The sequence below is a fragment of the Pteropus medius genome, unplaced genomic scaffold, assembly GCF_902729225.1.
Source record: "Pteropus medius unplaced genomic scaffold, Ma_sr-lr_union100, whole genome shotgun sequence".
Taxonomy (NCBI): Eukaryota; Metazoa; Chordata; class Mammalia; order Chiroptera; family Pteropodidae; genus Pteropus; species Pteropus medius.
In genome coordinates, this window is record NW_024352784.1 from 19,030,438 (window position 1) to 19,053,477 (window position 23,040).

Here is a 23,040-nt window from a genome sequence, read left to right on the forward strand (position 1 = left end):
CTTCAGAACACTGAGAGTACCATGGTTAGCCAAACCAACCTATTTCCACGTTTTAAATTAACACCTTTTGTTTTGCCTATGGAAATATAGGATGCCATAAATATTGCTGGTAATTCGACTAGGACCTGCTCCCCCCCTCCCCCGCCTCCAGTTCCTCACTCTGAGGCAAGGTTGCTAGGTTGCTACAGGCACGAGGACATGAAGGCAGGGATGCAGGGAACCCGAGAAGCTCTGCTGAGCCCCATGAGTCATGCATACGTGTCACCAGGTCGCCTCTTCAAGAAAAGTGCAGATCTTATATTGAACGTGAAGCTGACTAACTTTGAAGCGGTGGTAACTCCTTTAACTTTTTTTTAGTTCTCTGAGACAATGTAACGTTATTAGGGTAGATTCCGGGGAAGGCTCCTAAAAAGTTTGTGTGTGTCTGTGTGAAGGCTCTTAGAGAGAGAGAGAGAGAGAGAGAGACAGACTGTGTGTGTTTTCAGACCTCCATCTTAATTTGTGACAGACAGCAAAAGACAGCAGCTCTGAAACGCCGCAGGGGACGGAAAACCGCGGCCAGTGCGGCTAGAGCAGGGGCTGGGCCGGAGTGCAGTGGGCGGGGCCCTGGCTCAGCCAATGTCTCGTTGTGGGTGGGGTTATGCGGGGCGGACTGGGCAATAGGACGTCCGGAAATCTGTGCCGGAGCACCCCTGCTTCCTAATCAAGGGTCTTGCGAACACAGACCAGGACGCCGCAGGTTCTTTCTCCGCTGCCACCGCTCGCAAAGCTTTCCCGACCGACATGCCGTTCGTTGAGCTGGACACGAACTTGCCCGCCAGCCGCGTGCCCGCGGGGCTGGAGAAGCGGCTTTGCGCAGCCAGCGCCGCCATCCTAGGCAAACCCGAGGACGTGAGCGTGGCCCAGGGAGCATGGGGCTGGGGGAGGTTGGTGGACCAAGGGTCAGACTCTGTCCACGCCCGGACTTCCCCACCATGACCTCGACTCCTCCCATGTCTGCTCCCTATAGCCTTCCCCAGCCATGACTCCAACGGACCTCTAAGAACCCCAGCCCTTACCCCTATCCCTGACCCCGCGGGGTCCGCGCGTCTTCGATCCCGCACTGCCCGGTGCTCTCCGAGCCTGGACTGCACCGGCTTCGGGTGAAACTTTCATGTCCCTTGCAGCGCGTGAACGTGACGGTGCGTCCGGGCCTGGCTATGGCGGTGAGCGGCTCGGCCGAGCCCTGTGCTCAGCTACTTGTCTCCTCTATCGGTGTAGTGGGCACTGCCGAGGATAACCGCGGCCACAGCGCCCGCCTCTTTGAGTTCCTCACCAAGGAGCTGGGACTAGGCCAGGACCGGTGCGTAGGGGCAGAGAGAGGACACTCTCGGACTGTTGCGCCACGGACGTGGTGTAGTGATCCTGTCACAGGGCCCCTCCTAAGGTTGGGACAAAAAGTAAATTCCTCACCTTGCTCCAGAAAGGTCTAGTGCCCTGAAGGTACCTTGACCCCTTTGGACCCCCTAATGGTGGGTTCACATTCATATTGCTAGCAGAATTGAATGAAGTCCTGACTGTGTTGAGTGTTGTCTTGAGTAGGCCACGCTGATGTACAGCCACCATCCATTCCCTGACTTGCCCGCTGCCCTGTTGGGGGTTCTGGAGAGAACATTAATGGGGTACAGCAGGCTCGCAAAATTCCTAATGGGCTAAGGCACGCTGACCCGGGAGCCTCTGGTGGGAGTGCCTAGTTATGGGGTCTTGGAATAGGAAGGATTAGTCAAGGAGCTGATGACATCTTTTTCTCTGTCTCCTGAAGGATAGTTATCCGCTTTTTCCCCCTGGAGCCCTGGCAGATTGGCAAGAATGGGACAGTCGTGACATTTTTATGATTGGCATGGAAGACATCCAGGGTATCTGTGAGCTGGCCACCTCTTCCAGAGAGGCCTCCTGGCATAGTGAAGGCCTGGTTGATCCCAGCTTCTGGCATCTCTACATGCAGATATGTCTGTGACCTCACAGTCCTCTTCATCTCCATCCTTATGCCAAATAAATGAAGAGAGCTTTGTCTTTCAAACATTACTTCTTTACCTCCCTTTACTCCTCCAAGGCATTCTGGGCCACTCTGGGCAGCAGGGTTGATTTATGAGGTGGGCACCTTAGGGAACCTGAGAGGTGGGATGTTTCCTATCTTCAGAGCTCCTGTTTTCATGTATTATATTTATGCTACTCAAATTGGAGGGGGGAGGGCTCATCCTGGACACCCTGCTCTCCATGCCAATGTGCAAGCTACTGGGGAGGGGCTGACTGCCTGAGCATTCCGTCAGACTCTGCTGACCCGATGTTCCTGTCCTGAGCCTGGGCTGGCCTGGGCAGTTCCCTACCCACAGACTGCTGTGCCTGGCATGGGAGCCAGGCAGGCTGGGCTTTAGGGACCCAAATTGCATCTTCTCCCATAAGTCTTGCTGTGAATTCTCTCACTGTGCACCTTGTAAAATCCATGTCGTAGAATGGCAAACCTGGAAATACAGTGTCTGCCACTAGAAACTGAATGAATGGAATTCCCCACCCCTCCTCTTAATACCAAATCATGCTTTACTGTTTCTCAAGACAGTTAAAGGTTTGGTCACCCTTGTCCTTAGTGCACCAGTGAAATACCAAATTGAGATTTTTTTCAGTTTCACTTGAGTTAGTTTCCAATGGAATGTGCCTCTAATTGCTGTGTTTGGACCAGACCGCTGCTGAGGACTCTCATTAAAAGCTAGAGATTGAAGTTCCTTCCCTTGGCAACAGGTCCCAACTGTTTCTGCACTCATTCCTTCTACCAGCATGGGTGTCCTGCTTCCCAGAGGGCCTCAGGGAATGTGGGTTGAATGTGAATAAATGGCTAAAGTGCCTAAGGAGGGATTCAGGCCTAACCTTTGCCAGGACCATAAGGTAACAGCTTCCCATCTGGTCTCTCCACCTTAAATCTCTTAACACCATTCTAGTAAGAGTGATGTCATCTGCTTGCTGTGAGGACCGGCCCCTCACCCCTCTCCAGCATTCTCTCTCTCCACTATGACCCTGAGCTTTGCCCCCTGGTAATACTGTGCTGCCTGCGGCTCCTGCATAGCCTGCACTGTTTCTCACCTCCAAATCCTTCCCACAAAGCTCCCTGCTGCTTGGGTAGCCCTCCCAGCTTTCGCTCCAGAGCGTTTTTCAGTACAATTTAGGGGCGGGACCTGCATCCAAGCCTGCATGTTATCTATGAACTTTGAAACCATCTGTTTATGCTTTTATTCACTGCTCCTCCCCTCAAGGCTATATACTCTCAAAATCGAAGTTGGTGTAACTTCTGGCATATAAGTAAAGCTTTATTGTACCGATCCATGTTACTGTCTTTAAGGTCAAAGATAAAGCCATAACATTAATTACTCTTGCTGGGCTCGTAGCCATGCATTTTAACCACAGTGTGAAGCCCTTCCCTAAAACTTTAACTCCCAAGACAGTAACCTCTCTCAGCCGAGGCCTTGTCAGAAACCCTTCACTGCTGGACCCTCTTTTGGGCTCTGGGATTCTGTCACTCCCGGCCCGTTCATTTACCGAGTCTTGGTGTCTTTACCTCTTTTTTTTTCAATAGTTGATTGTAGATAGCTGTGCTTTTTAAACTTCAAATCCTTTTCAGAAAGAAGTGAGGCAGGAGTAATATGAAGGGGGATGCTGTTCCGCCCGTTTCCCTCGTTAAGTATTCCCCAGGTTTCCGCTGCCTTCAGAGCACCTGCCTCAGGTTTAACAATAATACGGCCTGTCATTTAGCGACCACTTGGGCCTACGCACCAAGCTCGGCGCTTCCCAAGTATTACAAGTGGTGGAGCCGGGAGTCTGACCGCAAGCTGGCGCTCCAAGCCACAACAGCTCGAGGACCGAAGCCAGGGCTCAGAAACTGTCACAACCGTGCGCCAGGCCGCTCCGAACCACGTCGGACACCGCCAGCAAGGTTCTAGGTAGCCGGCTGGCGGGCGAGCGGCGCGTGCGCCCTCGCTTATTGGCTGGCGGAGCCGGCACCGGAGCCAATGGGAGCGCGCCTTGTTGTTAGGCGCGTAGCCGGGCCGCGCGGGGGTCGGGGCGGACAGGCCGTTGCCGTGGAGACGCCTGGTGAATTTCTGGGCAGCGGGTTTGGGGATGCCCCCCGGGCTGGGGGCGCGGCTATACCGAGCCAGGGGCGTAGCTGGGGCGCGGGCCTGAGGGGCGGTGGGCGCGGGGCCGAGGCCCGTGCAGACGCAAGGGGCTCCTGGACAGCCCCAGTGCCACCGTCGGGGAAACCGAGGCTGGAGAGCGGGAGCAACGAGGCCGGCCTCCGGGCTGCTCCTTAGGCCTCTTCACGGCTCTTGCCGCCGCTCTGGGGTGCCTAGGACGGGCTTCGGCCTCGGGAGTGGTTTACAGTGACAACAGCAGGAGCCACCATTGACTTAGCGTCTGCCGAGTGCAAAGCCCGGCGCTAACCTTTGACTCGCGTCCTTTCACTTCGCCTTTACTGCAGCCCTGCGAGGTGAGTGCTGTTATTAGCGCCATTTACAGGGGTGGAAACTGAGGCCGAGAGACAGTGAAATGACTTGTCCACCCCACCCCACCCCACCCCCAAGCTAACCACTGGGTCAGTCCGACTCCAGACTGAAAATCTTAACAGCACTGCTTCCCTGAGGAGGCTTATGGGCCTAGATAGAGTTTACTGACACTCGCTGGTGTCTGCACAATGGCTTTGGGAGCCACTTAATTCTTTGGGGCCTGAGTTACTATAGCACGTGACTATAGGAGAGTCGGATCCTGTGCGGCTAAGGTTCCTTCTGTGTGATTCATAACTGATTAGAACTAAGATATCCTTACAGTGATCTTGTTTGAGGTCGGCAAACTTTTGTTGTACATATAAAAATATTTATAATAAATGTCTATATAGATTTGCCTATTCTTGACATTTCATATAAATGGGATCATGTGTGGTCCGTGACTGGTTTCTTAGCGTAATGTTTTTCATTGTTTATTACTTTTTTATGTTTGAATAATATTCCATTGTATGGATATACACATTTTATTTACCCATTTATCAGTTAACGGACATTTGGTTTGTTTCCACTTTATGCTTTTTGTGAATTATGCTGCATGAGCATGCCCTCATTAATTTTTACAGTAGCATATTACTTCATTGTGTCCAGGTACCATAGTTTATTTATCCATTCTACTGTCTATGGCCGGTTATCTTCCTTTCAATATCTTGCAGTTACAAACAACCCTGCAGTGAATACCCTGTGCATATGTATTTTGGTATTGTTGGAGGTAAATCTTCAGGGTAGATTCCTAGAAGTGGAACTGCTGGGATGAGAGGCAACTGCATGTGTAATTTTACCTATTGTCAAATTCCCCTCCGGAAGGGGCTGGACCAAGTTGCATTCCCCCCAACAGTGTATGAGAATAGTGCCTGTTTCCCCACAACCTCACCAACAGAGTGTGCTGTTGTGCTTTAATTTTTGCCAGTGGTATGTGAGAAATGGTGTCTCAGTGCTGTTTAATTTTCATTTCTCTAATTATGAGTGGGTTTGAACATATTTTCATATGTTTGAGAGCCAGTTGTATGTCTTTATTAGTAAATTGTTCAAATATTTCCCCTATTTTTCTATCAAGTTTTTGTTTTTCTGCCCTTCGGGTTTTGTTTTTTTTTTTTAATTGTGGTAACATACTTTACATGAAATGTACCATTTTAATTATTATTAAGTTAATGTACAGTTCTGTGGCACTAAGTACAGCCACATGTTGTGCAACCATCACCACTATCCATCTCCAGGACTTTTTTTATCTTCTCAAACTAAAACTGTGCCCATTAAACAATAACTCCCCATTCATCCCTCTCCCCACCCTTGGCAACCACCATTCTACTTTCTGTCTCTATGAATTTGCTTTTTCTAGATACCTCATATAAATGGAATCATATAGTCTTTGTCCTTTTGTTGCTAGAGCCAACTGATGCCAGGTTCTTGGGTCCCAATGTCATAAAAATGAGCACCGTACCTGATAAGTTCAGCAAGCAAAGCTTTATTGAGAGATAGCTAGTACACCAGGGAACAAGCAAGAAGGAAGGAGCTGGCTGGTTCCCAGATGGGACCGTATGAAGGGTTTTTGTGGGCTGTTCAGGGAGAGAGAGAGGGCTAGGGAGGGGAAGCTGGTGGACTGTCCCACTGTCATTACTGTCTGTGGTCAGCAAACAATGTCTCCATCTCATGGGTCAGCAGATGTCTACTCAATTTTGTCTTATGACAAGATTTCAGGTTCTGTAAAAACAATTGCTGGTTTTTCTTACAAAAAATGATAAACTTAATGAGAGTGGGACATGTTGGTTATTTTTACAAGGTCTGCTCATTGCATTGTGTTCTCCTCCCTTTTTAGTTACATATATTTAGGATGTGGGCAGCAGATAGTCAGTCAGTATCTCGCTTTTCCCCTTTGCTTTCCTGACCTCATAGACAAGATGGAGTCTGTTTTTAAAATGATATCCCCTTTGTTATTCCTATGCTAGCTCACTTTTGTGACTGACTTTTTTCACTCAGCATAATGTCTTCCAGATTCGTTCATGTTGTAGCATGGGTCAGAATGTCTTTCCTTTTTAAGGCTGAGTAAATATCCTATTGTATATATACACTACATTTTGTTTTTCCACTCATCTGTCAATAGACCCTTGGATTGCTTCCACCTTTTGGCTGTTGTGAATAATGCTGTGTCTCTCATTTTTTAAGAGCTTTTTATATATTAGAAATATTAATTCTTTGTCTATTGTATATGTCGCAAATATTTTCTCCCAATTTATTGGTTGTCTTTTGACTTCTTTCCAATTAAAAAAAAATTAAAAAATTTCCCCAGTTTTATTGAGATATAATTGACATATAGCACTGTGTAAGCTTAAGGTGTACAGCATAATGAGTTTGACTTATATTGTGAAATGGTTATCATAGTAAGCTTAGTAAACATGAATTATCTTCTACAGATACAAAAAAAAAATGTTTTCCTTGTAATGAGAATGCTTAGGATCTACTCTCTTAACAGCTTTCAGGTGTACCAGGCAACAGTGTTAACTGTAGTCTTCACGTTGTACATCACATCCCTAGTACTTATTTATCTTATAACTGGAAGTGTGTGCCTTTTGACTACCTTCCTCCAGTTTCCCCTCTCCCATCAACCACAAATCTGATCTCTTTTTTAGGAGTTTTTGTTTATTTGTTTGTTTATATTTCACATGTGAGATCATACAGTATTTGTCTTTCTCTGACTGACTTATTTCACTAAAGATAATGCCCTCAAGGTCTATCCATGTTGTCTCAAATTCCAGAATTTCTTTCTTTCTTTTTTTTTTTTTTTTGTGGCTGAATAATATTACATTGTATATCTATACCACAACTTCTTCATCCGTTCATCTGTCGATGGACACTTCCGTTGTTTCTCTGTCTTAGTTATTGTAGGTAATGCTCTTATGAGCATGTGGGTGCAGATATCTCTTTGATATAATGTTTTTGTTTCCTTAGGATATATTCCAAGAAGTGGAATTGCTGACTCTTATGGTAGTTCGTGTTTGATTTTTTGAGGAACCTCCATACTGTGTTCCATAGTGGCTGTATCAACAGTATATAAGCATTCTCTTTTCTCCACATTCTTGTCAACACTTGTTATCTCTTGTCTTTTTGATACTAGCCATTCTAATAGGCATGAGGCGATATCACATTGTAGTTTTGATTTGCATTTCTCTAGTGATTAGTGATGTTGAGCACCTTTGATCATTCATGTATTTTCTTTGGTAAAATGTCTATTCAGGTCCTTTGCCCATTTTTAATTGGATTATGAATTTTTTTTTTTTTTAGCTGTGTCACTTGTTTATTTATTTTGGATATTAGCACTTTATTGCAGATATTTTTTTTTCCCATTCTATATGTTGTCTTTTTATTTTGTTTATCAGTTCTTTTGCTGTGCAGAAGCTTTTTAGTTTGTCGTAGTTCCACTTGTTTATTTTTGTTTTTGCGTGTGATTTTTTTGTCATGCAAAATTTAAAACAACTTTTATGTAGTTAAATTTATCAATCTTTTCTTTTACCGCCTCTGGATTTTAAATCATAGTGAGATAGCCTTTCCCTATATAAGGTTAAAGAGGAATTCAACCACATTTTCTGCTAGTACTTGTAGGATATCATTTTTTTTTTCATTTTGATCCTTACTCCATTTGGAGTTTATTTATGTCTGTGGTGTGACGTATGAATCTAATTTTATCTTTTTCCAAATGGCTACCAATTTGTCCCAGCAACATTTGTTACAAAGTTCATCTTGACCCCAGTGATTTGAGATGCCACCTTTGCCATATTTTGAATTTTCCTATGTGCTTGAGTCTAATTTTGGACCTGGTTTCTCTGTCTATGTATGTGCCAAGTACCGCTATTTTAATTATTAAGGCTTTATATAGTATGTCTTAATGTCTCTTAAGACTTATCCCCTCCTTTTTCTTTTTCTTTTCCACTGTTTTTCTAGCTATTCTTGCATTTTTGTTTCTCCGTATAAACTTTAGTGTCAACTTGTCTGGTATCTTGTTGGTATTGTTATTAGGATTGCATTGAATTTGTAAACCAACTTAGGGAGAACGGACATCTTTATAATGTTGAGTTCTGTCCAATAACAAAGGATATCTTTCCATTTGTTCAAATTTACTTTAGTATCTTTAGGTAATGTTTTAAAATTTTCCTTGCATAGGTTGCACATTTTTGTTAACTTTATTAACTTTATTCCTAAATACTTAATCATCTTGTTGTTATTGGAAATGGGATTTTTTTCTATATAGTATCTTCTGTTTCTTGTTTGTGTATGTGAAGGCAATTGATTTTCGTGTGTTAATTTTATATCATGCTATTTCACTGAGTTCTTTTGTTATTAAGTTTTATCATTGATTTGGGGATTTTCTAGGCATTATATCATATTATCTGCAATTAATAATAGTTTTACTTCTTCTTTACTCATTCTTATACCTCTGTTTTCCCTTTTCTAATTGCATTGTGAATACTCACAGTGGTGTATAGTATCAGACATAATGGATATCCTTGCTTTGTTCCTGATATTAATGGAAGTGCCTCTAGTGTTTCTCCATTAAATGAAATTCTGATTTTAGAACTAAAGTGTATTTATATATATATAATCATGTTAAGAAAGTATTCCTCGATTTCTATATCTTTTTATCATGAATGGGTGTTGAATTTTGTCAAAGGCTTTCTCTTCTATGGAGATAATCATGATCTACCCCCCTTGGATTATTTCATCGTATTTTCACACGTGTAATATGTTTAGTTTCGTTGTATTTCTTTAAATTTCTCCAATTTTAGTTGCATTTCCTTTCACGCAGAGGTTGTTTAATAGGAGTTTCTTCAATTTTGGATAGAAGGACCTTTCTTCTTTTGTTGTTGGTGATGGTGGTGTTAGTAAATTCTAGTTTTAATGTATTGTGATCGTAGAGTGTTGTTTTTAATATTTTTACTTTACAGAAGTGTTTTCCTTGTGACCTAATATGTGATCAGGTTTTTTTTTTTCTTTCTTTGTGTGTGTGTATGTATGTATGTATGTGTGTGTGAATGTACTGTGAGTACTAGAAAAGAATATGTAGTCTCTATTATCAGGATGTAGAGTTTGGCAAACATCTGTAAGATCTCTCTTCACTTTGTTATTTAGATCGTCTATCTCCTTATTTTTTTCTCCGCTTGATCTGTCTTGTACTGAGAGTGGTGAATGAAAAGTCTCTTATTATTAATGTGTTTTTTTATCTAGGTGTCCTTGCATCTCCTGTGTTTTTTTTTCTTCTTTTTAAAGTTGGTTGCTGTGTTATTTGGTGTGTATTTTTAAGTGTTATAATATCAATGTGAATTGTGCCTTTTGTCACATTTAATATATTTGGACTTGAATTACACTTCGATATCGGGATTGTTCTCCTGCACTCTTAAAAATTGTATTTATTTTTATTAAAATACTTTTGTATTTATTAAATTTAATTCAGTAAATTGAATTACTTGACCTCTTTTGGGGGTGTACAGTTCTCTGACTTTTAACACAAGTTAGATTTGTATAACCTTCACCACATGAGAATATAGAACAGTTACATAACCCCCCAGATGCTACTTCTTTATAGAACCCTTCCCTTACCACTGGCCTCCACTGACATGATCTCCATCACTATAGTTTTGTCTTTTTAAGAATGTCCTGTAAATGGAATCACACAGTATCCAACCTTTCGATACTGTCTTCTTTTACTCAGCATAATGCCTTTGAGATTCATCCAAATTGTTACATGTATCAATTGCTTGTTTCTTTTCATTGATAGTAGTATTCCATTGGATAAATAGTATTCTTACTGAGCAGTATTCCATTGTATGATATATCGCAACAATTTATCCATTCACACGTTAAAGGATAGTTGGGTCGTTTCCAGTTTTTGGTGATTTGAATGGAGCTTCCAGAAACATTTATGTACAGGTCTTGTGTGAATATTTCTCTAGGGTAAATAATCAGGAGTGAGATTGCTATGTAGTATGGTAAGTGTATATTTAACTTTATAAGAAATTCTTTTCCAGCATGGTGGTACCATTTTCCATTTCTATTAGCAGTGTATGAGAGAGTTTCAGTTACTCTGTATCCTCAGGGGGACTTGGCATTATCAGGTTTTTTAAAAACTTGGGGATTCTAATAGGTGTGTAGTAGTATCTCATCGTGGTTTTAACTCACATTTTTTTCTCATGACTAATGATGTTGAACATCTTTTAATATACTTATTTGCAATCTATATCTTCTTCGGTGATGTGTCTTTTCAAATCTTTTGTTTATTCTTTAATTGGTAATTTTTAAAATTGTGGCACAATATCTGTAACAAAATTTACCATTTCAACCATTGAAAATGTATGATTCAGTGGCATTAAATAGATTTGGAATATTCTGTAACCATTACCACTATTTCCAGAAATTTTCATCATCTCAAACAGAAATTGTAGCCATTAGGCAATAACTCCCAATTCTCATCTTTTCCTGGCCTCTGGCAACCACTATTCTACTTTTCATATCTGAATTTGCCTAATATAGGTACCTCATATAAATGAAATCATACAGTATTTGTCCTTTTGCGAATGGCTTATTTCACTTAGCATATTATCCTGAAGGTTCTTTCATGCTGTAGCATGTGTTAGAATGTACTTCCTTTTTAAGGCTGAATAATATTCCATTGTATGAATATACCACATTTTATTAATCCACTTATCCATCTATGGACACTTGGATTACTTCCTTCTTTTACTATTGTGAATAATACTGCTATGAGCAAGGCTGTACGAATATCTTTTTGAGTCCCTGTTTTCAGTTTTTCCAGGTATATACCTAGGAATGGAATTGCTGGATCATATGGCAATTCTATGTTTAACTTTTTGAGGAACTACCAAACTGTTTTCCACAGTGGCTGTACCATTTTACATTCCCACCAGCAATGTGCAAGGACTCCAATTTCTCTACTTCCTTGCTACCCTCTGACTTCTCTCCTGTACTTTCTACTCCTTCATGAAAGAAACTGCCTGTCTCTTTAGGGTAACAGAGGGCAGAAATGGGGTGACTGGTTTCATGCAGCTGCGGCTTGTCAAGAACCTCCCAAGTACCTGCACCGCATGGGCTTGCCAAGGGGTGCCCTGGTGCGTCAGCTGCTCTCTGGCCAGAGGTGCTCCCAGTCTAGTCAGAGTGTCGACCCCATTTTATATATACAAGGAAACCGAGGCTGGTAAAGGGTCAGGGACTCGGACATCATGAGGCAGAGCCTGGCCATACTCTGAAGTCTTCCCATTCCAAATCCAGTGCCCTTTTCATTTTTGCTTCTTACAACCCCAGATATAGAAAGGACAGCAGATTTTTAGAATAAGAGAATGGTGAAAAAAATCAACCAGAATGTATTCATTGAATGCTTGCTCTGGAAGTGAAGGTGGAAATTTGTGGAGCTATGGGATGCTCTATGGAATTGAAGGTCCTCTGGGATTCAGTGAGCTGAGCGCAGTGGGTGAGCTGAGACAGGGGCTGTGAAGTGGTGACTTGAGAAGCTCTCCCACTTCTTCTAATCTCCGATGGCTTCCATGGTGTTTTCATGGCCCCTGGGGCTGAAGGCTCTGCTCACAGTCACCAGGAAGTGGCTCAAGCTGCTGTCTGCACCATGGGCCATTGGCCTTCTGGAGGATGGTCAGAGTCTAGAAGAGACTTCACTGGGAGTAGCATTTGGTACCTTGAAAACACATTTAACTTTCATCCTTATTGAAAACTCTTTTAGTCTATTGATTTGTTAGATGCAGGTTTTTAACATTGCGGTAAAATATACATAACATAAAATTTACCATTTTAACTATTAAGTGTAAAGTTCAGTGGCATTAAGTATGTTCACATTGTTGAGCAACCATCACCACCATGTATCTCTAGAACTCTTTTCATCTTGCGAAACTGAAACTCTGTCCCCATTGAGCAATAGCTCCCCATTCTCCTTACATCCAGCCCCTGGCAACCACCATTCCACTTTCTGTCTATGAATTTGCCTATTCTAGGTACCTCATATAAGTGGCATCATACAGTATTTGTCCTTTTGTGACTGGCTTATTTTGCTTAGCATAATATCCTGAAGGTTCATCCATGTAGTATCATATGTCAGAATGTCCTTCCTTTTTAAGGCCGAATAATATTTCATTGTATGGATGTGCCACAATTTGTTTATCCATTCATCCATCTATGGCACTTAGGTTGCTTCCACCTGTTGAGTGTTGTGAAAAATACTGCCAAGAGCATGAGTATGCAAATATTGTCTTCAAGATCCTGCTTTCAATTCTTTGGAGTATATACACAAAAGTGGAATTGCTGGGTCATATGGTAACTTTGTTTAATTTTTTTGAGGACCATCATATTTTCCACAGCAGCTACACCATTTTACATTCCCATCGGTAGTGGATGTGGTTCTGATTTCTCTACACCCTTACCAATCCTGTCATTTTTTATAGACTTCAAACTGGTCTGCCTACCTCTAGTTTTTTGTGTGGTTTCCCTCCCCCCTTTATGTTTCTAAAATTTTGTTCTCCCAAAAACTCACAGTGGCTCCCTTGTTGGCTACAGAATGAACTTCCAATTCCCTGGCACATCACCCTCCTGAGATGCCCATCCCTGCTCTCAGGCTCCATGTCGGCTGCAACTCGTCTCCCCGCCTCTGCTTCACAGCCCTCCATTGTGGTGCTGTCCCTTTCTTGAGGCTAATGCAAAGGCTTACTCTACTCCCTCACCTTCCTTGATCCCTTCGAAAAATTTTTCTTCTCCATCTTTAGATGTTGCCTTGTTTCTCTTTATTTCATTCAACTTCTTAAAAAAATAATTGTTTATAGATCCATTGCCTCTGCTGAGCAGTGAGCCCTGGGGGCAGGAGCTGGTCTCACTCTTCCATGTCCTGGTACCTGGTGCCTTGCCTGGCAAGGGCACATGCTCAAGCCGAGAGACTGAGGGGCTCTTGTGTAACAGACCACACAGGTGTCTGAGGCAGTCATTCGCCAGGCTGTGTGCCTAGAGCCGGGGAGGCCCATGGCTTTGGAAACTGGTTCTTGGTGGGCCCCTGGCATTGTGATCTTCTTGGCTCTTCATGGGTCTTTCCTGTGTCCTCTCCAGGAGACTTGTAGACTGGCGCAGTCTCCGCCAGTGATGGGAAGTGGTGCTAAGCGGCAGTGCTGAAGCTCTCTGAGTATGGTAAGAACTGATGATTGCCTATTTTGTTCTTCTGTTACTTCACTCCTGAGGGTGAGGAGTATTTTCCTGGGTGGACCCCAAAGGCTCTCACTATGAGGCAGCCTTCCTCCTGGGAGAACTGTCGGTACATTCGAGGGCTTAGTGAGGTGTTGATGGCTCAGAGTCATCCAACTAGGAAGCTTGACCTTCTGTTGAAGCAGCTTGCAGGACTTCGTCATGCTTGTTAGAAAGGCACAAAGCTAACCCATTTTGTTAGAATCTGTTATTCCAGTGCCTGAGTCCTCCTCTGTGATGGGTCATTGCTGGGTACCTCCAGCCTCTGTTCCTTTTACAGTGAGTAGTACCCAGGACATGCTCCCTGATCAGATTGGTATGATCCCCCTTAGACGTGTTCGTCCTTTTTTTTTTCTAGTTGATCATTTGTTGTTCATTTTTCATATTCTGAGAAGGACATAGCTGTTCGAGGCAGAATAGATGATGGAGCAGAGTTGTATTTATTGTGGGTTGTTGAAGAGACAAGTGACATCTCATTTAAAAACAACTCCTCTCTTCCCTCAAACTTCTGTTTCTAGATTCGAATTGCAGCCTTAAATGCCAGTTCCACGGTTGAGGATGATCATGAAGGAAGCTTTAAAAGTCATAAAACCCAGACGAAAGAGGCCCAGGTATGTAATCCATGGTCTCCCTCTGCATGTAGACCTTGCTTCTCATTTCTCTAGGTGGCATCTCATTTTAAATGCATTCGGATGTCTTCTTAATGAGATTTTAGGGGTGAGATCCTGGGAGGTTGGAGTGTTAGGATTGTTTCCACTGTAGAGGGTACAGCTGACAGTTAACATGGCCTTGACTGGCTTAAAAAAGACAAACCTTTGTACTATGTGAAAACTTTTTCTGTCTTTGTTCTCAGGAAGCAGAGGCTTTTGCCTTGTATCACAAGGCTCTGGATCTGCAGAAACATGACCGATTTGAGGAGTCTGCCAAGGCCTACCATGAGCTGCTGGAGGCACGCCTGCTGCGAGAGGTGAGGCACCAGCAGGCCAGCAGGCAGGTCCTGGAGCCAGCGGGCCTGGGTCTGACCTCTGCCCTCCCACTTCTTGGCTCGATAACCTTGAGCATGTTATTTCCCCTCTCTGCCCCTTAGCTTCCCCACCTATAGATTGTGTACCTGCTGGGTTGAGTTAGAGGGTTGAGCGAATCCAGTGAAACACATAGAACCATTCTTGGGACATAGTAAGAGCTTCGGAAATGGCAGTTGTTGCTGTTACTTAATTTTCATAATCACTCTGCCAAGTAGGTGGGGTGTATTTGTCTCCATTTTATAGATGTAGAAATGGAGGCTCAGAGTCATCCAACTAGTAAAACGTTAGAGCCAGGATTGGAGTCCATTGTGTTCTGATACCTAATGATCCTGTTGGCAGCACATTTTGGTAAATGCCATTTGGGTGATAGCCTATGAGCTCAGGGAGCCTGTGTAGGTGTGCCATAGGCTTTTGAAAACTGTAGTTAGAGAGAAGAATTGGGAGACAGAGGCAGGCTGAGGGAGCAGAGCCACACTGAAGACACAGGGCACGGTATAGAGGGACAGGCAGGGTAGGACCTGTTGGTACCAGTGGTGAGTGAGTTAAGCCTGAGTTAGCTAGGTCATGGAGATGTTACCTGGATGGGTAACATGGGGATGAGTCTTAATCTGAAATTGATTTAGGAAGATGATGTGTATTTCATAAGAAGGAAAGGTTTTTGTTTTCAAGTACTCAGACATCAAGCACAGAGGCGACGTGCAGTAAGGAAGCAGACAGACTCCATCCACAGGTATTTTTAGGACCACATAGTTTCCAAGTTGAGCAGAATCTCTTACAACCCTGGAAGACAGACATTTGTGTCTCAAGCCCCACCTTTGTATGGTTTTCCCCACTGTTGAGGCAGATGCTAACTGAGTTCTAATTGTCTGCAGAAAGCATTTATCCCTTCTCTCCCTCAAGATATCTCTTCATATCCTAATTCTCTGGCTTGTCAAGATTCTTTGGGGCTGGTTTAGTGTCTGGAAATTAGGGCTGTGGGAATTGTGACCTGCCTTCCCCTATTGGTAGGAAATGAGTGAGGGCCCAGAGAGGGAAAATGACTTTATGCCACCTTTACTGGATGCCATCTAGGGGCAAGGTGCTCTCTCTTAGGCCACAGTTTAGCAGGCCTTGGAGACATGAGCCGGTAAGCATAGCACTGAGCAGGCAGTCTAAGAACAGAGCTGATTCCAGGTGGGCCCAGCACCTGACAGGCCAGGCATAGGGCCTTTGACCAAAGGACACTGGCCATGTGTCAGCCTTGTAGTTACAGGTGTGTCCAGTGTGTCCATCTCACTCTATATCACTTTTAACTTTAAAAGATTGTTTTAGCACTCTCCCCCTCTGCTTATAAAAGTAAAACATGTTCATTGTAAATGAAAAGTACAAAAAAGTTTCCTTTGACAGTCATCTGGCATTAGTATACTTAATAGAAAACTAAATTATATAGTTACAGTCTTACAACCACTTGTCATAAACGGGTCTAGAATACAGCTGACTCTGAAGAAGTGCAGTCTTAGCTGGTGGGCAGACTGGAGGGGGCTTGTTGGGGCAAGGCTTTCGTCTCTCCTGGGCATCACTGTGTCTCTCACAGAGAATGGAGAGTAGTGCTGACTCCACCTGGTTTGTTAGGTGGAGGTTAGTTATGAGAGCTTCTGCTGTTATATGTGGATATATAACTGACTACTTAGTCTCTGAAGTAGGCTCACATCTTCTATAACTGTGTTCACACCTCTTTTTTGAACAGTTCTGTGCCTGGGGCCCAGCCCTGGTCAGTTCAGTCTTTGGGATCTTTCTTCAGTATAAGCCAGACAACAGTAGAAAATAGTTAATGAGGCTTGATTTGAGTTCTTCATTTTTTTTTTTTGGATGGGATTCATTTAGAGCTCTAGGATAGGTTTCTTGGATTAGTTAAGGGACACTTCCTAAAGATTCCATGGGTCTTTCCTGTTCTAAATGTTAAGAATGATGTGTGAACGTGACCTGCCCCTGGAAACTACTTTGTGTCAGCCAGTTTCTCTGTTAGAAAATGTTTTACTCTTTGTCCTGTGGTTGGAGCAATAGTTTTTCTAATCAGTAGTTTCTTAGAAGTTATAAGGTTTTTAAGAGTTGTCATAAAAGCTGTAGTGAAATAACTTTTTACATAAAACAGGTTTACAATTTTTATGCTCATTTGGCTCTTTCATCTTTGATATTTAGAGTAGGAATTATTCTCTTAATGTTACAGAGCTCCTTGGGACACTAGCTTTTTAGGTAAAGTAACTTGTCCACAGTCATGTGATAAGTTAGAGTCGGGAACTGAGCCTCCTAACTCCTATTCCAGGGCTCTTTCTGCTGCAGGGCATGTCGGGCTGTGTAAGTGGCTGCCTAGGCATCCTCCTCACACTCTGTTCCTCATCTTCAAACTTGCTGTGGGGGCCCACTAGGCTGACTTACCCGATGCCAGAAATGTCATCATCCAGGCTTGAACCCTCAGGCATGGCAGTAGTGGTGAAGAGGGTTTCTCTTGTATTTTTTGATGCCCAGACTACCTGCAAACTACCTTATGGTGGTCTGGCCTTCTCTGTGTACTGGAAGCCGGAAGGGTCCTCTGAGAACATCTGGCACAGTGCTTTCATTTTTCAATGGAGGGTGGCACTTGACTGGCCCAAAGGCCTGTGGTAGAGGCCAATCTGGAAGTCAGGTGTCTTGCTGAGTTCCTACTGAGGCTTTCCGGCCTACTGTTACTTCTGTTCCTATTTGTTTTGTTCACAGGCAGTTTCGTCTGGTGATGAGAAAGAAGGGTTGAAACACCCTGGGTTGATGCTGAAATATTCCACGTATAAGAACCTGGCCCAGCTGGCAGCCCAGCGAGAGGACCTGGAGACAGCCATGGAGTTCTACTTGGAGGTATGGTTTTGGCAGTGCTCATCTCCCTTGGTGTTTTTGACAGTTCTTGGTGGAGGGGGTGAGGTTGTGGTCTTATTGGCTGAGAAGAAGATTTTGTAGTGATGCATCACCAAGCTGTAGTCCCCGAGGCCCTGGTCAGTGGGTGATAACAAGTTCAGAGCAGCCTGGAGAGCAGGGGCTAGCGTGTGCATTCTTCCCCTGACACTTAGGGCACACGTGACTAGGTGAGTAGCTAATCTCTCTGGGCCTTCAGGTCTATACCAATATAATGGGAGTAATAAAAAAGAGAGTGGATGTGAAAATTAAATGAATTGGTACATATACAAGTGCTAAGAACAGGGCCTGACACCTGGCACCCTTTTCCCATTCATAATAGTATTGCCATTATTTTTATATTACGGTCACCGTCTCTGTAGGCAGCTCCGAAGTGCTAGACACTGTGCTAAATGCTTTCCGTGCATGCACTAATCTTTACACCATCGTTCAAGGAAGGTGTCTTTATCCTTATTTTAGTGATGGGGATACTGAGGCTCAGGATCATGCCGCTAGTCCATGCAGGAACAGAGGTGTGAATGGAGGTCTGTCTCGAGAGCCCATAATCTTTCTAGAAACCCATAGGGCTCTTGCATTTTCTTTTAATTCTCCTTCTTTTACCTATCAAATGTGTAAGAAATACAGATGTTCAGAGTGACAAAATATATCCAGAAAACATTATCTGCAATTTTCCTGGGTAGTTTGAGTGGTCGGGCTGGTGCTGTGCCCCTCCTGTCACCAGTGAGGGAGCTGACTGCGTGTGCGTTGTCTTGTGCTGCTTCCAGGCGGTCATGCTGGACTCTACGGATGTCAACCTCTGGTATAAAATCGGACACGTGGCCCTGAGGCTTATCCGAGTCCCCCTGGCTCGCCATGCTTTTGAGGAAGGGCTGCGGTGCAATCCTGACCACTGGCCCTGCTTGGACAACCTCATCACTGTCCTGTATACCCTCAGCGATTACACAAGTGAGTCAGGCTTTGTTGCTTTCTCCCATGTGCTTGTGTTTTTGGGATGGGGGAGGATGGCTTGGGTAAGCTGGAAGTCAAAGTTAACATTGAAGGTCCTTTCACCTGACTGTCAGGGAGAATGGAGATGTTTTTGCATTCCTGCTTTATTCTGCTTGCCTTTCTTAATTAAGATCTAAGAAGTGCTTTGTAGTCATAAGTAGCACGCTCTTTGAGTTTCCCTTTGGTTATCTCACTTCATCCCCGCATGGTCTCATCCTTTGCCAGAACCCATTACTGTAACTTGCTGACAGATGGCTTAGCAGCTGCACCTTAACTCTTTCTGGTGCCAGGGAGCTCACTACCTCTTGAGGCAGCCTGTTCCTCTGCAGAGCAGCAGGGCTGCTGGAAAGATCTCTGCTGGCCAGAGCCCCAGTCTTTTTCCAGTTGCTTCAGCTTCCTGGTCGCAGCCTTGCCCTCTGCCCTGCAGAGAACACATCTGCCCCTTACATGGCTGGTCCTGAGGCAGGCACTGATTAGGTGTTCCGGCCTTGGGGGTTCAGGGCCTCCAGTGGGGGGTCAGCCTCCTTTTTGTGCCCTCTGAGGCCACAGTGGAGGGTGGCTTTCGAGGAGCACTCTGTGCAGGGTTGGGTGTGGTGGGAGCTGGCCATGTGTGCTGCAGGCAGGTCCCATTAAAACCCAGTCATGCTGACAGGTACTCGTTAGCACTTCCAAGGTTTGCGCTTGGGAGGCTGACTTGCAGAGGCTTTTCCTTCCCTTTATAAGGACAAGTAGCCTAGGATGGAGTACGGTGAGAAGCACTAGGCCCTGATCACCCTTCGCTACCACCAGTTTTTGTTCTCCACAACCACTTTTTAACTGAGGTAAAACATATACATAATAAAGTGCACATCTGAGGTCCATCAGTTTTTATGTGAAAACATGTCAAGGTGCAAAGTATTTGCAGAGCCCCAGCAGGCAGGCTGCTTTGGGTTTCTTCTGTCATTACTACCCATTGAGGTGATTTTGATTTCTCCCTTTTGTCGTGGGATGAACGCAGCCTATTGACAAACTCCTCTAGGTGGCATCAGATGGCAGAGGGTACTCTTCTCAGCCTGGCTGGCTCCCTGGGCTGTTATTGTGCTGTCTGTTAAGTGCACCTTCTTAGGGCATGGCGTTCCCTAGGCCTTTTTTTATTGCTGTGTAGTCTTTTATGTTCATACACAATTTGACCATTCTGTGCTTGGACATTTGGGTTATTTCCAGATTCGGGATCTTGCGTAGCACTGCCATGCATGTTCCCACATATTTCCTTTGGTAGACGTGGGCGCTCATTCTGTTGGTTGTCCCAGTTTCCACTCCCACCAGCAGAATATGGTGGTTCCAGTGGGGCACCGTTTTGAGTAGTTTCTTCTTCCAGAGGCTTTTAGTCTCTTCTTAAATGCTTTTCCTGTAGCTTGGGTGCTACTGTGAGGTAGACAGTTGTCATGTTCAGTCTTCTGTCCCTGTCCACCTGGTTTAATTCCTTGTACCCCCTATTGTGGTAGAAGTTGTGCTTGGTAAACTTAGGTCCTGTGGGAAAAATAGGGCTTGGAGCACTAACCTGATACATACATCTGTGAAAGCCCTGGTAGAGTTGACACTCATTTAAACCCGAAAGGAAAAGCAGCATGTTAAATTGACTACAGGTGACATTTAGACATTTGGGATGAGCAGACAAGGGTGCTTGTGCCTAATACCTACTGACCACCTCCTGTTCCCTTGAGAATTCTCAGGCCTTCCCTCTGGCTAGTGTGGTTAGTTTTACTGCAACTAAAATGATTGCCATCAACCAGCATTATCCAAATGCTCAGTGCCTCCCTGATTTTCTCTCTCAAAATCACTGATGGCCACCCTCTAGTTACACTGTGGTCCCTAAGAAATTATATCTTTGTGTACAAATGGAGTTGCACCATGACTGGTCCCCTGCTTCTTCCCCAAATTGTCTTGTGGCCTTCCTTCTGGTCAGTAAGCACACCTCTCAACCCAATGTGCAGCGGCTGCTCAGCAACCCAGTGTGTGGATCAGGGAAACCTTGCTGTTTTGCAATTAGCCAATAGGTAATCACTGTGGGCCCTGCAGGTTTTTCTTTTTCTTTTCTTTCTTTTTTCTTTTCTTTTTTTTTTAAGGTGAGGCAACTCTTGGTTAACCTCACAGATTGCAAGGACCTTGTCAGATTACAATCTCTTATTTATTTATTTATTTATTTTTACGCCTACAGCACCTGGTCTTCCTAGGTGGTCTCCCATCCTAGTACTAACCAGGCTGGATGCTGCTTAGCTTCCTGTAGGTTTTTTACAGCAATTCCTAGAAGTGGGATTGCTGGGTCCATTGTGTGTAATGCATGTGGTTCTCCAGAAAGGTTGTACGGTCTGCCTTCCCTGGTAGCAGTTGGCTTGCCCCTTCTACTGTGGGTAGTATTTTCAGAAATCTTTCCCGATTGAGTCAGTTAAAGTGGAATCTCGTTGTTGTTTACTGGGCATTTCTTTGATTCTATAGCACAGACATTCTCCTGGTGTCCCTTGGCAAGGCTCGAGCTTCAGAATGCACACTCAGAAGTCATAACTGTTTCTTTCCCTGTCAGCATGTCTGTACTTCATCTGCAAAGCTTTGGAGAAGGATTGCCGGTACAGCAAAGGGCTGGTTCTCAAGGAGAAGATCTTTGAGGAGCAGCCTTGTCTCCGGAAAGACTCCTTCCGCATGTTCCTTAAATGGTAGGTCCCGCCTTTTCCCTTGCCAGGTCTGCACTCCCTTTTCCCCTCCCCAAGTAGCTGGTGAATATCAGGAGGCACGGGCACCTTTTTTTCTCAGGTCCTGACCTCTGGGCAGATGAGCCCCTGAACTTTATCCCCTTTATCATCATCTGGTGAACTGTGTATTCCTTGTGTATTACTCAGCCATGTGCCTGATTTCGGCGCTGTCTCCTTGGCTGTTTGCTGCCCGACTTCCTCGCTGCCCCGCTGGCTCTCAGCCGTCGCTAAGCTCTCCTTCAGATGCTTGCTTGCGGCAGCCTGCTGTCCACCTTGCCTCCTTGCCACTTGCCTTTCCCCTTTCCAGGATTTTTCTTCCAGTGCTGCCCGAGTTCATTTTCCCAAACACACCTCTGATCCTGTGCCACCCCTGCCTTGCCTGCAGGACAAAACCCATGCTCAGGAGCATTGCCCAGGAGTTCCTTACAGTCTGACACCCCCCTCCCCATACACACCAGTTCTTCTGCTTCACCCTCCCCCAGGAGGAAAACTGTCTCAGGTCCTTGGAAATTTTAGTCACGGCCCCATTGTGCTCTGTCCTGTCCCTGCACCCTGGCTCCCACTGTGCCCTCACCTGTAATCCCATCTTCCCACCTTTCCATGTGTTGTGCTATTGCACCTTCTTCATGTTCCAACTCTCAGGCCACCTCTCAGCAGCTTTCCAAGCTCTGGCTGCCTCCACCCCGCAGCCATCCAGCTGAACCAACTCCTCTACCTTCTGGTGTTTCTTTGGTCCCTAGAACTCAATTGGCATGTGTGTGTTCATGCAGGGGGTTAATGGTTATTTATCTTGGTCTGTCCTGTAAGACTGTACCTCGTGTTCACATTTGTCCCAAGGAGATTGGTCTTTGGATAAATAGATAAAACAGATAAGACCATAAGGGTGTGGCTCTGTGGTGGATCCCTGCTGGGAGGCATCAGGACTGTCTGGGCAGAAGGGCAGGTACTGCTGGGCCACCTCAGGCAGAGATGTGTAAAAGTGTTTCTGTAGGAGGGCATCTAAAGCCTCAAAGCCTTGCTCTTTCTGTAGTTCAGAGACAGCATAGACTTCGGTGAGCTTCACTGGTCTGATGACTTTTTGTTGGTATGAGCAGGATGGTTTAGTTAAATTCTTTAAAAGTTTTCTATAAAGAAAAGCAAGATTTTATTTTACTGTGGCTTTTCTAACACTACTCTGATACTGTTAATACATATGAATTGCTCAATTTTGAATTGCAGAAGGAACAAAGGGAATTTGTCATTTCTAGTATATATAGGTATTAAGAATGCTAATTACTACCTTTCCATGGCCAAACTCAAGTGGTTATTTTATTTGTAGGAAGAATTAATATAGATTAAAGGGTGTTAATTTAACGTCCTCTCTGTCTGTAAAATTACAGCTTTGGCTCCAGTTTTGTAACATTGTAATTTCTCCCTGTTTTACATGCTGTTAGTGACATGTCGATCCATGATGTGTCGGTGAGCGCAGCTGAGACACAGGCCATTATAGACGAGGCCCTGGGGCTGCGGAAGAAGAGGCAAGCGCTGACCGTGCGGGAGAAGGAGCCAGACCTGAAGCTG

General features: G+C 44.5%; 2 protein-coding genes across 3 annotated transcripts in view; both read left to right on the forward strand.

Moving 5' to 3' along the window:
* The first annotated feature begins 638 nt into the window (after positions 1-638).
* On the forward strand, positions 639-2,064 carry DDT (D-dopachrome tautomerase). Of its 2 annotated transcripts, XM_039847692.1 has the most exons (3): positions 651-891; positions 1,167-1,342; positions 1,802-2,064. In XM_039847692.1, the coding sequence occupies exons 1-3, from the start codon at positions 784-786 to the stop codon at positions 1,872-1,874; spliced, it is 357 nt and encodes a 118-aa protein (XP_039703626.1). In that variant the 5' UTR covers positions 651-783; the 3' UTR covers positions 1,875-2,064. The 2 variants fall into 2 exon arrangements, with proteins under 2 accessions (XP_039703627.1, XP_039703626.1); XM_039847693.1 differs by lacking the exon at positions 1,167-1,342 and having other exon boundaries at positions 639-891.
* A 1,974-nt stretch (positions 2,065-4,038) lies between these two features.
* The window catches only part of CABIN1 (calcineurin binding protein 1), a 137,367-nt gene continuing 118,365 nt past the window's right edge, over positions 4,039-23,040 (forward strand). Inside the window, exons 1-7 of the mRNA XM_039847698.1 lie at positions 4,039-4,513; positions 13,689-13,766; positions 14,339-14,431; positions 14,674-14,787; positions 17,579-17,713; positions 18,532-18,712; positions 21,315-21,444. Coding sequence (XP_039703632.1) covers positions 13,764-13,766; positions 14,339-14,431; positions 14,674-14,787; positions 17,579-17,713; positions 18,532-18,712; positions 21,315-21,444 — 656 coding nt within the window. The 5' untranslated portion in view covers positions 4,039-4,513; positions 13,689-13,763. The remainder of the gene's footprint in view (positions 4,514-13,688; positions 13,767-14,338; positions 14,432-14,673; positions 14,788-17,578; positions 17,714-18,531; positions 18,713-21,314; positions 21,445-23,040) is intronic.